The following is an 18093-nucleotide window of genomic DNA, read 5'->3' as shown; positions in this document are numbered from 1 at the left end:
CCTCCCCTCCCACATCCCCTCCCCCTTGGGACCCATCACGACCCCCACCCACCATTCCCCTAGAGAGAGAGAGAGAGAGAGAGAGAGAGAGAGAGAGAGAGAGAGAGAGAGAGAGAGAGAGAGAGAGAGAGAGAGAGGGGTTGAGGAGAGAGAGAGAGAGAGAGAGAGAGAGAGAGAGAGAGAGAGAGAGAGAGAGAGAGAGAGAGAGAGAGAGAGAGAGAGAGAGAGGCAGCATCCCCCACCGGCCCCCCTCCCTGTACATCCATTGATCAGCGATCTGTGTGGAGAGGCTGATCGATCACCCGGCGCTCTGGTCCGTTGTCGCGGTGACAGCCTCCAAATGGCTCCGACCAACACAGGGATGAGCGATATGACAGGGGCCCCGGGCCCCCAGACGCGTCCCGGGTCATTGATTTCCGTTGGTCCCTTTAATAAGCGCCCCAGACGTATGAGTGTTGGGAGATCGGGGCGTCTGGGACGCCGCTACGATGAATGCTTCCCTGGTCTCCACTCACACAGAGCTGTACGTGTCATTTATAATTACAGTAATACACCATCGGGCTAGGGGCCGATGGTCTTTTGTCTTGTTGTCTTCAAAGGTTACGGTTTGGATAAAAATAAGCTTCCTGAATCGGGTTGAAACTAGTTGAAGCCTGTTTATATCACCTATACAGTTTGTGTAGTTGGTTAATCTAAAGCTTGGTTGGGCTTTGTAAATCAGCTTGAAAGTAGTTGACAGTCTTTATCCAGGAGGAGTGCAAGGTTAAAGCTAGGTTAAGGCCCAATCCCATTTCTACCCCTTACCCCTTCCCCTTACCCCTCCCCCCTTCCCCTTACCCCTTCAAAACAAGGGGGAGGGGTAAGGGGAAGGGGTAAGGGGTAGAAACAGGGATTGGGCCTAAGTTTAATAAACATGGATTCAGTATGGCGGCCACCTGAAACGATGAGTGGAGCCTGGCCTTGGGCTGCTGGGTTCCAGCCGCAGTGAGCCGTGTTTACCTGGTGCTTCACCTGTGGTTCACCTCCCCTGTGGTTCACCTCCCCTGTGGTCCACCCCCCCCTGTGGTCCACCCCAGGGCCCCCGAGGGCCCGTGAGGGGTCCGTCCCTCCTCAGACCAGCCTCAGACCACAGTTTAAACACCCCCGCCTCTTGGGGAAGGCGCTTCAGCATCATTCACGAGCACTCACACCCGGCAAGAACACGCATTTCAAGGACGGATTGAGACGTCTACACATTATCCACCATGTTGCACACTCTCCTTCTAATCTTTGTTATCATTTAGCCAGTAAATAAATGTCACAGAGCCCCAGACAGAACAGCATGATAATTCACACTTAGTGAACGAGTGTGAATCTTAGAGCCTCCTGTACTAAACGCCCTAGCTGCAGCATTACCACGGTCCTTCCTGTGTGATTATTCATCACCATGGCACTTCCTGTCTGATTGTCCCCGGGGTGGCGGGAAAAAGTCTAGCTCCCACCTCTAACCCCCCACCCCTGCCTCTGCATCGCTACACCAACACAACTTCCAACCCATGTCCTGACTGTCGTGGCGTCTCCTTGTGTCTTATCCTTCTGAGCTGTGTTTTGATCCACCATGTCCTCTCTCTCTCCTCCTCCTCTTCCTCTCCCTCCTCCTCTCTCTCCTCCTCCTGCTCCTCTTCCTCTCCCTCCTCCTCTCTCTCCTCCTCCTCGTCGTCCTCCTCCTCCCTCCTCCTCCTCTTCCCTCTCCTCCTCCTCCTCCCTCCTCCTCCTGCCTCTCCTCCTCCTCCCTCCTCCTCCTCCTCCTCCTCCTCCTCCTCCTCCCTCTCCTCCTCTTCCCTCTCCTCCTCCTCCTCCCTCCTCCTCCTGCCTCTCCTCCTCCTCCTCCTCCTCCTCCTCCTCCTCCTCCTCCTCTTCCACCTCCTCCTCCTCCTCCTCCTCCTCCCTCTCCTCCTCTTCCCTCTCCTCCTCCTCCTCCCTCCTCCTCCTGCCTCTCCTCCTCCTCCTCCTCCTCCCTCCTCCTCCTCCTCCTCCTCCTCCTCCTCCTCTTCCACCTCCTCCTCCTCCTCCTCCCTCCTCCTCCTCCTCCTCCTCCTCCTCCCTCCTCCTCCTCCTCCTCCTCCTTCTCCTCCCCCCAGCCCGGCGCTGAGCTTCGCCTACCCCTCCACCCCCGTGGCCCTCCAGATGCACCAGGGTCTTATCGGCCGCCAGCCGGGGCTGGTGGGCTCGCCGTTCGGCCACAGCCCCCCCCTCATCCACCCCACGCCCGCCTTCGCCACCCAGCGGCCCATCACCGTGGTCCCGCCCCCCGGCCTCACCGCCAGCGAGCGGCTGCCGGTCTCCAGTGACTCGCCGCAGGTGAGCGCCCGCTAGCTGCTAGCCACGAGCCGGCGCGCCACGCGATTCATCATCACCGTTGATAGATAGCGGGCTCCGCACGCCGGCAGACATGGCGCTGGGGAAGGGCGGGGGAAAGGGGGTTCTGCCGCTAACTGCGGTTAGCGTTTGCGGCGGGAACCCCCCCCCCCCCCCCCCCCCCCCCTCCGCGCCAAGGCTCTCCTGGGAGCTTCCCTCGTTCCTAGCTAGCCGCTCGTCTCTCTGGGTTTTTCCCCTCTTCCCGCGGACCGCGAGCTGCCGGTGCTACGGGGTTTCAGCGGCGCGGCGGAAAGCAAACGACAAGGGGCTTGTTAGCATAGAATCCCTCCGCTGCCGCCATTAATCACTAGCGAGGGAGCGACGCTGTCTGGGCGCGGGCTATTGACGTGGATGGATGGATCCAACGCCGCGACGCTCTCTCCGTGGCCCGGTGGCGGGCCGCACCGCACGCACGGCCCGCCGCCGCCACCGCCGCCTCCGATAAATATTCAGCCCTGATTGGCTGTAGTCCCTCTTGGTTGCCGGGAGTCTGGGTTTTTCGGGGGGGGGGGCGGTTGCCCAAATGGGGCTTTATTTAAATAGTGCACGCCAAACTTGACCCTTGACCCCCGGCTGGGTAACAAAAAAGAGGTTGCTGTGGGAGTTTGGGCTGTGGATCTGGTGCAGCCTCTGAGAGGGTTATTTGGGATTTGGGCGTAAACAAATACAGTACAAATATCTGTGTTACAACTTAGTGACACCCAATAACCAGAGTGTGTCGTCAACAATCTGCTTCTCAAGTGGTTTTGGAGTGTGGAGAGGAGATAGTGAATCCCTTCAGTAATCTTAGACGTCAACATACACCCAATTCATCCAATTAAGGTAAATCAATGAATCAAATTGGCAAATCAATTCAGTGATTTTCACTAAATTGCAACCATTTTGTTTGAAGGTCACATGGGGTCCAGGAAATATCCATCCTGTACAGACAGTACAATTAGGCGGTCCCATCATTCGTTCTTTCTGCTGATTCTTAATCGTGGAAACCTCCCTCCGCCCCACCATACCCACACTCAGTGGCTAACTGATTGGTTCATTGAGTTAGCTCTAATCGGCATGACCAGGGTAGCTAACAAGCTAGTAGCTCGATGACGCTCTTGCTCTCGTTGGCTGTGCGCAGAGGAGAGTGGAATATATTTGAGTCAGATGTCTCTGTACGCACACAGTCGACTAATGGATCCGTCCGATCTGACAGAAGCCTTCAGGAAAAAGACACGAGACAAAAGAACTAGACACACCGCTATCAATCATTGATATTTACAAAACTATAACAACAGGCCGGTGTATTACAAAGTCACAGGGTTCTTATTAATCAAAAGCACAGTAGTTATTCTGGACAATTTGATTCTCACAACAAGACAAGGCTCTACTGCGCAGTAATGTATGAGATACTACAAAAAATAAAATATGAAATATCACCAAACAAGTACCAATTTCCACAGAATGTATCTGTAAGCGCCACATAATGAACATGTCATTTAATTAACAGTATGAGGAAAAATCCATGAAAAGTGGCTAATGTGGCCAATCAGGTAATGGCATGTTGTTGGTTGCGTCTGATCGTCGATCTGCGATGCCGTCAGACCGTACGCGAGTGACCGTGAGAGAATGTGGTCTCGGTGCGCAATTCTAGTTTTCAAAATGGACGTCTACTTCCTGTGTTTGACAGACCAAACCGACAAGCGAGTCGGCCGTGAGCAGCACCGGGGACCCCATGCATCACAAACGCTCCAAGATGAAACCTGAGGAGGATCTGCCAAGCCCGGGAGCCATCAGCATCCAGGTGAACACTGACACACATCAACGGAGACCGGAGAACAACAAACAAACTGAAATATATACGCTCTCTCCTCTCACCAGTGGCCAGACGTTTCCTGTGTTGTGGAAGTAGAAAAAAAAGCTCATTCTTGTTTTTCGGCTACATCTGTGTCCTCTACTTACCCACTCAGCTGATTTGAATCATTAGTTGTTCCTCGGGGTTGGAGCTCATTAGCGAAGCCAGATGTGGAGGGGACTTTTATTTGGGCGACTCGGAATTATGGGCCTGAGACGTCATGATTATTTTTTGGAGAGGGATTTTATTGTGGAAAACCTGGATGGAAAGACAGAAGAAATAATTCATTATTTTGTTTGCGTTCAACTTAAGAAACACATTTGCACACCATTTGTTTAAAGACCGTGAATGTGTGAATGCGTGAGCGTGTAATGTCATGAGGCACTTTTAAAATGGTCGCCCGGCACATTGATGGAACACAAAAAGACACAACAAAGGCTTTTTGTCTGCTGGTGGAATTGAATGTAATTTATGAAATATATATTGGGTGTAGGCTATTATTTCAACCTACATCCTCAGCCGCAGTTAACAAGGGAAAATCAACACACTAAATACTTCTTTGTTCTCTTCGAGCAGACAAGAATGCCTTCTTTGTGTTTCAGTGATAGAACTAAAGTGTTTAAAAGTCGATGAAAACACAAATGATTGATGAACATTCAGCGGCCCCAAAAAACACACCACTACCACCCCTCCCCCCACCAAATAAAGCCTACCCAGCTCCCAGACCTACCCCGACTTCACCAACATACCACCACTTAGGCCCAATTAAATCACACCCTCATCACCACTAAAACCAGCACCACCAGCACCACCACCACCACTACTACAACCTTCAACACCCCCAACCCCACCGTCACCTCCACAACCATCAGTACCACCACCACTGACATCATCACCACCATCACCACTAAACCCTACACCGTCAGCACCCCTACCACCATCCTTATGCATGTGTGTGTGTGTGTGTGTGTGTGTGTGTGTGTGTGTGTGTGTGTGTGTGTGTGTGTGTGTGTGTGTGTGTGTGTGTGTGTGTGTGTGTGTGTGTGTGTGTGTGTGTGTGTGTGTTCAGGATCACCCCGAGGGGATGACGATGGTAAAGGAGGAAGGGGACAAGGACGAAGGCCGGCAGGAGCCAGACCTGGTGTACGAGACCAACTGCCACTGGGAGGGCTGCTGCCGCGAGTTCGATACCCAGGAACAACTCGTGCATGTGAGTTTATTCATCAAATGTAAAAAAATTACGAAAAAAATGTGAAGAGCAGGTGTGAGGCTTGGTGAAGGGAATCTATCGGAGGAAACAACACAGGATTCTGTCCTGAAGTACACGTTAACAGTAGAATTTCATCAAAACAAAGCAAATGCTATCAACTCTAAGTGACACTCTCAATAAAATAAAACCTCTCCATCAACTGGATAACATTATTATATGAAATGTCGATAAAATCAGCGTACTATTATTGCAACACATAAGATCAGCTGATGTCGTCCAATCAGAAAGCACACATCTACAACACCACACACACACACACACACCCCCACACACACACACACACACCCCCACACACACAAGCACACACACACACCCCCACACACACACACACCCACACACACAAGCACACACACACACACACACACACACACACACACACACACACACACACACACACACACACACACACACACACACACACACACACACACACACACACACACACACCATGTGCTACAGCTCTGTCTACAGCTGTCTGTTAGCCCTCTGACACGCTAGCGCTCCGCGGCGGTGCTAACCTCTATCTATAATTGATATCCTCCACGCGGAATGGGCTGCCTCCCACATCTGAAGGGTGAGGGTCTGTCTGACAACTTCCTGCTTCCTGGAGGGGGAGGGGGTGGGGGGGCATGAGGTGGTCTTTACAGAGGATCATCTCATCCACTCACACACACACATGCACACACACAGGCACACCAACTGTCTCATCGCTCCAAGTGTCAATCTGACCTCAGTGCCCATCACCTCACCGACCTTCTCCCCCCTATCTCCGTGACTCCGCCCCCATCCCCCCTACCGGGCTCTTGGAAGGGATCGCCATGACTACACATGATGCAACACAGTCCCTCCTGTTAACCTGTCTTTGTTTAAGATTTTTATTTTTTTTGTCTTCCATCCATTCCATTTGGAATGGAATCCAGAATATTATTTTTTTAAATGTTGTACACACTCTCGCTCTCGCTCTGCCTCTCAGTCTATGTCACTCTGACTTGCCCTCCCCTTCTCTCTCCCCTTCTCTCCCTCACTCTCTCTCCCCTTCTCTCCCTCTCTCTCTCCCTCTCTCCTTCCCTCTTGCTCCCGGCGGTTTTGACTCTACCCAGATATTGGGTTTTCATTTCCCGTGCACGAGCAGATCTGGAACGAGATTCCAGCACCAAAGCCCTCTCTCCCTCCCTCCCTCCCTCCCTCCCTCCCTCCCTCCCTCCCTCCCCCCCCTCCCCCCCTCCTACGCCCTCCCTCCCCCTTACCCCCAACCATCTCATTCAGCTTTAGAAAAATGCTCTTATCTCTCCCCTCCCCTCCCTCCAGTAATGCAGTAATGGGATAAGTACAGTCTTTGGACCACACTGTCTCTCCAACACACACTCTGCTGTGTGTGTGTGCGGGTGGGTGGGTGTATGTATGTGTGTGTGTGTGTGTGTGGGGGGGGGGGGGGCGAATTTCCATTTAACCAACCAATAGACAGACCCCTCCCCCTGATTCTCAAGCATGTCTGAAGGGAAGAGCCGATGCGTCCACCGTAAGGAGCCGCGCCTGGAGTCAGGCCTCCACTTCACCTCAAGTTCATGAACCAGCAGGACTCACAGTGCATTCAGATACCGGTCAATAAGGAGCAGGTGGGGGTCCGGCCATCCTGCTCAAGGTAGACGGTGGACCCAGTCAACTAATCACAGAACCTGTTGAGGTTCAGAGTCAAACCCCCTTGCCACTACACTGTTCTAAATGTGGACTTCATTATTTGTCCTATTTGTCCCTTGTAGTGTTCGCACAGTTCTGAAACGTTAAGCTGGTTTACTAAACATCTTTATAATTGAAGGGCCCCTATTTTGGTAGTGGTCCACTGAGTAGGCTGGAAGGCTGAGCGGCTTGTAGACAATAATCAACACCGTGGTGGTACAATAAGGGCTCCCTTAACCCCTCAGTGGTCGTCTTCGACTGTCTACCTGTTTGGCCTCATTTTCTGTGTGGTGAGCCTGTTTCTCCGCAGACCTCCGTGCCGTACAGCTGCGTGTTCTCTGGTGTGTCAACGCGTTTTCCTGCAACGATACAAGCTCCGCACCGTGACGCATTAGCTGCAGTGTGGCTAACGCCGCCGGCGCCCGGAGATACGCATCAGATCTGCAGCGTTTAGCTTGCCTATCACTTATCTGGCCCGCGCAGTCGACAGGCGCCATACGGGTGTCAATATTAGCTCCTCCATGTTTGTTTCATGTACCCTACCCAACTATCTCTCTCTCTCTGTCCCCTATGTCTCTCTCTCTCTTTCTCTCTCTCTCTCTCCCTCTCTCCATCTACTCGCTCTCTCTTTGTCTCTATAGCTCTCTCTCTCTCTCTCTCTCTCTCTCTCTCTCTCTCTCTCTCTCTCTCTCTCTCTCTCTCTCTCTCTCTCTCTCTCTCTCTCTCTCATTCTCTCTCTCTCCATCTAGAGTCTCTCTCTCTCTCTCTCTCTCTCTCTCTCTCTCTCTCTCTCTCTCTCTCTCTCTCTCTCTCCATCTCTCTCTCTCCCTCTCTCCATCTACTCTCTCTCTCTTTGTCTCTATAGCTCTCTCTCTCTCTCTCTCTCTCTCTCTCTCTCTCTCTCTCTCTCTCTCTCTCTCTCTCTCTCTCATTCTCTTTGTCTCTCTCTCTCTCTCTCCATCTAGAGTCTCTCTCTCTCTCTCTCTCTCTCTCTCTCTCTCTCTCTCTCTCTCTCTCTCTCTCTCTCTCTCTCTCTCTCTCTCTCTCTCTCTCTCTCTCTCTCTCTCTCTCTCTCTCTCTCTCTCTCTCATTCTCTTTGTCTCTCTCTCTCTCTCTCCATCTAGAGTCTCTCTCTCTCTCTCTCTCTCTCTCTCTCTCTCTCTCTCTCTCTCTCTCTCTCTCTCTCTCTCTCTCTCTCTCTCTCTCATTCTCTTTGTCTCTCTCTCTCTCTCTCCATCTAGAGTCTCTCTCTCTCTCTCTCTCTCTCTCTCTCTCTCTCTCTCTCTCTCTCTCTCTCTCTCTCTCTCTCTCTCTCTCTCTCTCTCTCTCTCTCTCTCTCTCTCTCTCTCTCTCTCTCTCTCTCTCTCTCTCTCTCTCTCTCTCTCTCTCTCTCTCTCTCTCTCTCTCTCTCTCTCTCTCCAGTATGTCTCTTTCCCCCTGAAAGACGTTTAAAGATAAGACTAGTTGAGCTCTCAGAGTAGGATCGCTCCTCTAGCTTCCATTCTTCGGTTTGCTGCAGAAGGTGCCAATAACTCCTCTATCCCATAATACCCTGAAATCTCTGTGATGTGTTGCTATGGTTACACGTTGAGTAAACCATGAGGTTTGTTTTATTGATTATATAAAAACAGATGTGTAGTGTTTTATCAGGGACTGATTTTTACAGTTTTAGAAACATATGATGATATAAGAAAAAGGAAAATAAGACTGAGGCGTCTGTAAGATTGGGATTAGCACTGTTTCTTAAAGATACGCATCTACATTCCATTGAGATTGCCGTTCAGATTAAATAATCCCACGGTTATTTTAAATTGAGTCCAATTAATTTAAAATAAGTGAGACGTCATTGTTGTTAGTGCCGGGATACACTGTCGTACATTCTAATCACAGATAAGAATTTAAAACAAACTGCCATGTAGGTCGAAATCTACATCGAAACTTAGTATTATTAATCCTTAGATAGATCCTTGACTGTTGGCCGTAGTTTTGGCCGTAGCATTTTGTTATCGATGTGGAGGTGACTGATAGCCTCAGCGCTACATTAGCTGGATGTCATTGGGTCTGTTAGCTACAGCACTAAGTTAGGAAGGTGGATCTGACTTTTAGCTGTAGCACTACGTGAGAAAAATGTGGATGTGATTGTTAGCATGAGCTCCACATTAGCATGATGTAGAAGTGACTCTTAGGTATTACAATATAGGAATGTGGATGGGACTGTTGGCATGACATGGATGTGACTGTAAGCCTTAGCACCCCATCTTAGCATGATGTGGGTGTGACTTTTACCACAGCACCACGTAAACCAGAAGAATGCGAACAAATGCTGCAGCGCGACGTTAGCGTTGTGGATGTGAAGCCCGGCTAGTCGCTGTGTGGCTTCCCGGTGTTGGGGGTGAGATAATCATGGTGGTAGAGTGTTAGAAGGCCCCTCCCTGCCCGCTGGAGGAGCCGGCGCTTGTAGAAGGCTGGTGTGAGTTGATCAGAAGGATTAGTAGAACCTTATCGCTCTGGAAGATCTTCTCCCAAGATGAGAAGACTGAGGCTGAGGCACTCTCACCCATACCACCCCCCCCCCCCCCCCCCCACACACACACACACAAACACACTCGTAAAACACCCCTCACTCTCTCCATCTCCTGTTCGCTCTCTCACTTACTCACTCCCTTCCTCTCTCTCTCATCTAACCCCCCCCCTCCCACCCTCTCTCTGAACCCCTCCCCACTCCCTCTCATTCTCTACCTCACCCTCTCTCTCACATTCTCTCCCTTCCTATCTCTTGTGCCCTCCATCCCACCCACTCTCCCCCTCTCGCTCTCTCTCCCTTCCCCTCTTGTCTGACATTTCCTCACCCACTCTCACCCTCTCTTAACCCCTGTATCCTTTGCTCTTCCCTCGTCTATCCCATCACCTCCCTCACCCTCTCATCTCCTTACCCTGCATTCCCTCTCACCCTTTTCCCTCTCATCCCTCCCCCCATCGCCCCCTCCCATCTCCCCCATCCCTCCCTTACTCTCTCATTCCCCCTCAATCTATCCTTATTTGCCTTCCTCTCTCATCCCTCTACCTTCTCTCTCCCTCTCAACCCCCCCCCCCCCCCCCCCCCCCTTCCCCCCTAATAATACCCCCCCCACTCCCCCCCTCCTGCCCCCTCTCTCCCCCGTCTCCCCATACAAAGCGTCTCGGAGGCTGACACCACAGAAGTGCCGTATGATTTATTAGCCGTTGTTTGATAAAAAGCTAAACAGCGTTGCGGGGCCCCGGGCCGCTAAGTGAAATTGCCGTGTAAACAGCGGCGGTATTCACGCGCCGCGCCGCGTGCATCCTAATGCGCGCGGCGGCGGCGGCGGCCCGCGGCCCCGATAAGGAGACACGCAGACGGGGTCCGTAGGGGGCGGTGGCGGTAATGATAGCAGGCGCGTACGCACTACAGTAGCCCGCCGTAATGTGGGTTCACACGCATGGCCGGGTCCCCCCGCGCAGCCGGCCCCCGGATTACAGTTTGGTCCCCTGCTTTGCCGCTTGTTTGGGAAACAGGGAAAGATAAGGTTCTTGTTCTCTTAAACGGGAGATTGGTTTTAAAGAGAGTATAGAAATGGTAAAACGTTGGTTTAGGAAGGCTTGGTGGAAGCTGGTGGAAGGTGTGTGTGTGTGTGTGTATGTGTGTTTGTGTGTACATGTACACTTGTTTGTATTGTTAATGTTTTCTATTTGTGTGTGAGTGTGTGTGTCTGTATGTGTATTTGTATGTGTGTCTGTTCTGTGCGTGTGTGTTTGTGTGTCTGTCTGTTCTGTATGTGTGTGTGCGTGTGCTTGTGTATTTGTGTATTTGTGTGTGTGTGTGTGTGTGTGTGTGTGTGTGTGTGTTTATACGTTGCTTGTCCATGTCCCTATGCTCCACTGCCCACTAAATCCATCCAGTGTTGTATTTTTTATATACCTATTAGTTTATATATTTTGTATTTATTTATCGTTCGGTTTATTTAGGTATTTATTTGTGCCGTTGTTGGCCAATAATCCGGCTGGCGGTGAATAACCGGAGACGGCTTTTTATCGATTCCAGCGAGTGAACGTCCACCCGGCACAGGGATTATCCATCCAATAATAACCCCATTAGATCGCCCATTAAGGAGCTCTTCCCCCCCGCCCCCACTCTCTCTCTTTCTATGTAGCAGCATCTCCCTCGCTCTCTCTCTTCATGCTGTCTGTACCTCTCTCTGTCAGCTTAGAGCTCACATCACATCTGTCAACAACCAGCTTTATTTATCCAGTGTGTGTGTGTAGGAGTCTGTGTGTGTGTCTGTGTAGGAGTATATGTGTGTGAGTGTTTGTGTGTGTGTGTGTGTGTGTGTGTGTGTGTGTGTGTGTGTGTGTGTGTGTGTGTTACCACCATGGTGTGTGATGTAATACCCCAATGCATCTATCACTCAGTGGTGTGTGTGTGTTTGTCTCTTTGTGTGTTTGTGTGTCTCTGTGTATGTGTTTGTGTTTGTGTGTGTGTGTGTGTGTGTGTGGAGGGGTGGGGGGGGGGGGGGGGGTGGGCTGTGTATCAAACAGTGCTGCCCCAGAACAATCAGAGAGAGAGAGAGAGAGGGAGAGAGAGACGGACATCCATCTTGGGACCCCTTCACTAATAGTGTCCGTCGTCGTTGTCGTTGTCGTTGTCTGCTCTCCCCAAACGTTTTCTATGGAATTAGTCTTGTTTTGTCACTTTCAAATTAAAAGTTGTCACTTCAAAATAATGGCGGGCCCTTGAGGATTTATGAATGTCTTTAATTCACCTCTTCTCCTTCCTCTGGCCGCTACAGTGCATCATGTGGCGGTTAGCGCACATCATCCGTTACGCCGTGTGTGTATCGCTGGGTATTGATCGGCGGGGGCCAGACGGATGTGACCGGGATCGGCTGGATAAAGGCGGTCAGGTCTCTGTGTTAACAACCATCGAGGGGCCTCCGGTCTTCAGAGGGCCCCCCCGCCGTCCCCCGAGTTTAGTCAGAGTTCACAGCCTTGTTCATTCCCCCTCCGATGCAAAACCACCTGATTGGTGGATTAAGGGACGTTGGCGATTGTTGCATTTGACATCGTCAATTGCAACAATCGTCACAAAGCATTGATAGTATTTGTTGTTCTGTGTGCTTTTTCGAAAGGTTCTGGGTTTGATCCCCAACATCCACAGTCTGACACACACAACAGGGATCCTATATCAAGATACCCTAGAAGCTACCTTCTTATCGACAACGTCATGACCCTCAGCGATGACGCTCAGAGTACCATCAGAAAAAGGACTAAATAGTAATTTGCATCGTTTCCACCGAAAGCAGCCTTGTGCACCGATACACAGATAAACTCACACCCCCCGCTCCCAGGCGTCGTTGGGTACATTTCCCAGAGTGCATTGCAACAGTGGAGGCTAATCTCTGAGGGTAACCAACCCTGACTCCTGCTTCTCTTTCCCGCTCCCTGTACGAATGGTTCCCCTCGCTTTATTTGTGTCTATTCTGCATATTGTACAGTCCACGCTCTCGGGCCGTCGCCACTCAAAGACGGCCAGTGTTCCCCCCCGACGAATAAACATCACGATGAAAGTTGATTCTCCCTCTCGCTCCGCTCGACTCCCCCTTCCCTCTCCCCCCCCACCCTCCTCCCCCCCTGATCTGGAACCCAATAAGACCACTTCCTGTGGGGCAGGATATTGTCGTCTGGCTCTTTGAGTTTTTTGGATTGCTTTCTGAGGGCCGCTTGGAGGGGCCGCTCTTCAGGGGCCCTCCACCACACGGTCGTCCCCCGAACACAGAGTCAGATGTTTGGTTCATCCCCGCAGGATCCCTCCGTCTGCACGCCATCCTCTCTCTCTGTCTGTCTGTCTGTCTGTCTCCTCCTAAACCCCCCTCAGGCTGGGCTTAAATCCCCCCGTTTAAAACCTCCACCACCTCCCTTGACCTCCTGACCTCCTCCCTCCTCACCTCCTCCGCCCTCCTCACCTCCTCCATCCTTACCTCCTCCTCCCTCGTTCACCTCCTCCATCCTTACCTCTTCCTCCCTCCTTCACCCCAATAGTCCAAACATCAGGGGAGAGAGTGACAGGGGAGAGCGAGAGGTAGAGAGAGAGTTGAAGAGAGAGAGAGAGAGAGAGAGAGAGAGAGAGAGAGAGAGAGAGAGAGAGAGAGAGAGGGAGAGGGAGAGGGAGAGGGAGAGAGAGAGAGAGAGAGAGAGAGAGAGAGAGAGAGAGAGAGAGGGAGAGGGAGAGGGAGAGGGAAGGAGAGGGAGAGGGAGAGGGAGAGAGGGTTAGTTGATAAAATGCTCCAGTGGAGTTCTAAAGCTCTCCCCCCTCACTCCCCCCGAAGCCTCCCCCCTAAGCCTGAGATTGGTAGTTGCCACGGCAGCACAACTGTCAGCGGTGGTCATGGAGGGGCCAGGGGCCGTGTGATGGGAAGTGACAGGGCTTTATTTGAAAATCCCATTCAGCTTGGCCGCTGAGCCTCGGCAGACAGCCTGATACTCCTCAGAGAGGAGGAGGAGGAGGAGGAGGAGGAGGAGGAGGAGGAGGAGAAGGAGGAGGAGGAGGAGGAGGAGAAGGAGGAGGAGGAGGAGGAGGGGAGGAGGAGGAGGAGGAGGAGGAGGAGGAGGAGGAGGAGGAGGGGAGGAGGAGGAGGAGGAGGAGGAGGAGGAGGAGAAATAGTTGGGTCGGACAAATGAGACCAAATAAGTGAAGCTGGGGAGAAAAAGGAGGAAGAAGAGTGAATCAATAAAAGAATGACAAATTGGAAACAAAATGTTTGGTTTCCGTGCCTCCTTGGTGCACAGAGACTTCCAGAGAGATGACAACCCGTCTAAACGGGCCCTGATGTGATCTCAGTACCCCGTCGAAGCATTTCTGTTTTTCCCTTTCTTAGCTGCTACTCTCCCCTGAACCGTCCTTACATCCAGTTTATATTATTCGTTTCAAATTTTTTTCCTACATTCACTTCAAACATTAAACAAATTCAATCAATCAAATTCAATTAACCAAACAAAGTTTTATGAAAGGAAGATAATATAAAAAATATCTATAGTACTTGTTTTAAAACATGTATTTATCCATATTTTGTTATCATGTTCTGATTGTTTAATTCTCTAATTGGTATGATCGGCTGAGGATTTGATTGGCTGTATACTATGGAACCCTGAGAGAAAATAATTTCCATGTCGAAAAAAGGCGTGAAAACGGTAGCAGTTTGTTCCTCTGAATGACATTGTGCCTCCATGTTGTCTCTCTCCAGCACATCAACAACGACCACATCCACGGGGAGAAGAAGGAGTTTGTGTGCCGCTGGGACGAGTGTTCCCGGGAGCAGAAGCCCTTCAAGGCCCAGTACATGCTGGTGGTCCACATGCGCAGACACACCGGGGAGAAGCCGCACAAGTGCACCGTAAGCACACACACACAACCGTCAAACACACACACACACACACACACACTCTGTGGACCATGTATTCAAACACACATGCGCACACACACAAACAAACACACACACACACTGAGGACTATGTATTTACACACACACACACACACACACACACACACACACACACACACACACACACACACACACACACACACAAACACACACACCCTGAGAACAATGTATTCACTCTCACAAACACAAACACACACACCCTGAGGACAATGTGTTAACTCTCAAACACGCACACACACACACACAGACACTGAGGACCATGTATTCACTTTGAACATTTTCTTCCCCCATGTTGAAGCTTGATCCTCCACGCGCATCGTTTAACCTTCATCATCTGCCCATACAATCCACGTCAAAGAGAACGCCAGCAGTGACCAGCAGTAGTGCACCATGTGTCCTAAGTGTACTTGTGGACTCAAGGCCTAAATGCGGACTAAACCTAGCCCGTGTCTCCGCTTCTCCCTGCAGTTCGAGGGCTGTGCGAAGGCCTACTCCCGCCTGGAGAACCTGAAGACCCATCTGCGGTCCCACACGGGGGAGAAGCCCTACGTGTGCGAGCACGAGGGCTGCAACAAGGCCTTCTCCAACGCCTCGGACCGGGCCAAGCACCAGAACCGCACGCACTCCAACGAGGTACCCAGCCTGTCACTGCTGCTCTGGGATTGGTCAGAGAGGGACTCGTGGATATGATGTCGTAACGTTGGTCAGATAGAGGCTATCAAGCTGTGGGTTCAATTATTTGGTGTTTGGGGCGGGGGGGGGGGGGTTGCAGGATAATTTACAAAATGCTAATAAAATCGAGCGTGGATTTTTTCTCCGCTGTTTGTCACATAATCAGGAGAAAACATAATAATCCAAATGTGACAGGCATCGTCCTGCCAGTGCAGATTACACCAATGATGGATAGTGCTAGCTTTAGGCAAACCACAAATACACTTCCCTTGTCTCTATGGAGTGTGCCCTGGCAAGTAGCCTCAATCAGAATATGAAGGTCAGACAGCCTATAATAAATTATTATTATAGGCTTATTTTAAAAGTTGAATAGAGTTTAACGTTTATTCCAAGAACTGTTGAACTGATTGGCCAAAAACGTGACGTCTGTGAATCCTCCCCTCTGATTGGTCAGAAACCGTACGTGTGCAAGATCCCGGGCTGCACCAAACGCTACACGGACCCCAGCTCGCTGCGCAAGCACGTGAAGACCGTGCACGGGCCCGAAGCGCACGTGACCAAGAAGCAGCGCGGCGACTACCCCCGCCCGCCGCCGCCACACTCCCGGGACCCCGGCGGCAACGGCCAGGGCCGGTCGCCGGGCCAACTGTCGCTAGGCGGCTTCGGGGACCAACGGGAGTACGGACACGCCCCCTCAAAGCAGGACGACTGTCTGCAGGTCAAGTCCATCAAGACGGAGAAGCCCATGGTAGGAGATGTGAGGGTTAGGGTTCACCTTCATGGGCCTCCCTTTTGAATACGTACCCTCCTGCAACCGTTCATCAGAATGGGCAACATGGAAGAAAGATGACGTCCTACTTTTAATACATGCTAACAATAATAATCACGTATGATCTGTTTAACCTCTAACCCCTGGCTGATAATAGCTATTAGCTATATTGTTCTTTAACACACTTCCTGACTACCAAGAGCAGTAGTTTAACTGAATTGCTTTGCTAACCTTTATATGTACTTCCACTACTAACCATGCGTGTGTGTGTGTGTGTGTGCGCGAGATCAAACAATACTTTGTGTGTATGTGTGAATCTGAGGGAGTGTGTGTGTGTGTGACCTCGACTAATAGGTTAATGTGTTCTTCTATCCTCTTGGGCTTCTAACTCCTCCTCTTTCTATGGACAGTGGGTCATCAGGTGAGATAGGACCTTCTCCACTAACTCCTCTTCACCTCCTCCGTCACCTCCTGCATGCACCACCCTCTCCCCATTAGTCATGTGGTATTTGTGTTCTGTTGTGTGGTACTATGATAAGATATGATGCCTCGGGGCCTTATGTGTTCCCTGAAGACAGAGAGGCATCCTATCTCATTGGTATACTTTCATTTTTACATTTCAGTTTTTCATTTGTTATCTCTGATCCTCTTTTAATTGATTGTCATTTCAATGTCTTCTCATTGTGATTCCTGGCTGTTAATGAAAAGCACTGGTGCTTTTCATGGTAAATGGTGAATAATAACGGATAAGTGGTTAGGGTGTTGGACTCCAAGCGGACGGGTTCTGGGTTTGAACCCCGATGTCCACACTAAACCCTTACCCTCTCCCAAATGACGTGATGAACACACTGCAGTCTAACGGGCCGCCCCCACCACACATGTGGCCTTGCGTCTGGCAACGCCTCCAATACACTTTGTATTGGATGTGTCGTCGCATGGGGCAAGGGAATGTGGGAAGGCCCCTGTGAGGCCGGGGGATACCTTTGCGTTGAAGGGGGCGGGGACATAAGGCAGCGCACGTTGGGCCATGTGATTCGACCACTGACATTCGGTCGGTCCTGGTTGACCCCAAGGACTCGCGGTTAACTCAACGTCCTGGTTTTAAGCACTTCCATCGACAACGTGGTAAACTCCCACAAGCTGCAACTAGAAAGAGAAGGGAGCGGTGGCACGGGGGTTTCAAAGCGAGGACCACGCGTTGGGTGGGGCGGGGGCCGTGCGTCTGTCCGGGTACAAGCGTCTCCTCGAAGGCGTCCGCTGACGGTGTCCCCGTCTCCTGTCCCCTCAGGCGTCTCAGCCAAGCCCTGGCGGTGAGTCTTCATGCGGTGAGCAGTCCCTCTCCAGCCGTGGACTCCACCCTCATGTGAGCGCCGGACGCTCACCGGGGGCGGGGCTAGCGGCGGCGGAGGAGGAGGGCGGCCGGGGGGAGGACGACGAGGACGAGGACGAGGGCGAGGAGGAAGAGGAGGAGAGGGGAACGGCGGCCATCATGGACGGCATGGTTTCCACGGTGACGCTGGGCGTGCAGGCGAGGCGCGGCGTGGGCCGCCCGCTGCGCTGGATGGAGCACCTGAAGATGGAGCGGCTGAAGCAGGTGAACGGGAGTCTGACCCGGCTGGGGTCCCTGTCCCCCACACCGCCCCCTAGAGGCCCCTCGCTGCCACACATCCTGGGGAAGGGTGAGTTCAAACCAGACGACCGCCATCACTGGTGGCAGTGTACAGGAGGAGTGCAAGGATTAACCATGGATTGGAAATAGTTTGTACAGTAATAAAGATTAACTCACATTAACTAAAAAGTTCATCAAGAGTTAACTTAATCATTTACTAATGGTAACTATGGTAATGGTGTTCATGTTGACTAAGGTATTAATGTGTATTATTTAATAGTGCTAGGGTTAGTTATCAGATGAGACAGTACTTTATTCATTTGGAATTTGGGATTTCTGGGGTCTGTTTATACTGATACCTGAACTTCTTTGACCATATTCTCTTTCATAACACTGACTTTTGTCCCTCCT

At 51.4% G+C, this 18093-nt stretch overlaps 1 protein-coding gene across 1 annotated transcript in view; it reads left to right on the top strand.

Moving 5' to 3' along the window:
* Positions 1-18093, top strand: part of gli3 (GLI family zinc finger 3) — a gene marked incomplete at its 5' end in the record, with an annotated part of 32363 nt that overhangs the window by 10012 nt on the left and 4258 nt on the right. The window contains 7 exons of the mRNA XM_030349701.1: positions 2121-2340; positions 4067-4180; positions 5301-5441; positions 14435-14584; positions 15101-15265; positions 15759-16052; positions 17362-17752. Coding sequence (XP_030205561.1) covers positions 2121-2340; positions 4067-4180; positions 5301-5441; positions 14435-14584; positions 15101-15265; positions 15759-16052; positions 17362-17752 — 1475 coding nt within the window. The remainder of the gene's footprint in view (positions 1-2120; positions 2341-4066; positions 4181-5300; positions 5442-14434; positions 14585-15100; positions 15266-15758; positions 16053-17361; positions 17753-18093) is intronic.

Source organism: Gadus morhua, chromosome 23, assembly GCF_902167405.1.
Source record: "Gadus morhua chromosome 23, gadMor3.0, whole genome shotgun sequence".
NCBI lineage: Eukaryota > Metazoa > Chordata > Actinopteri > Gadiformes > Gadidae > Gadus > Gadus morhua.
Note: the sequence above shows the minus strand (reverse complement) of the source record. Positions and strands in the feature narration are given on the sequence as shown.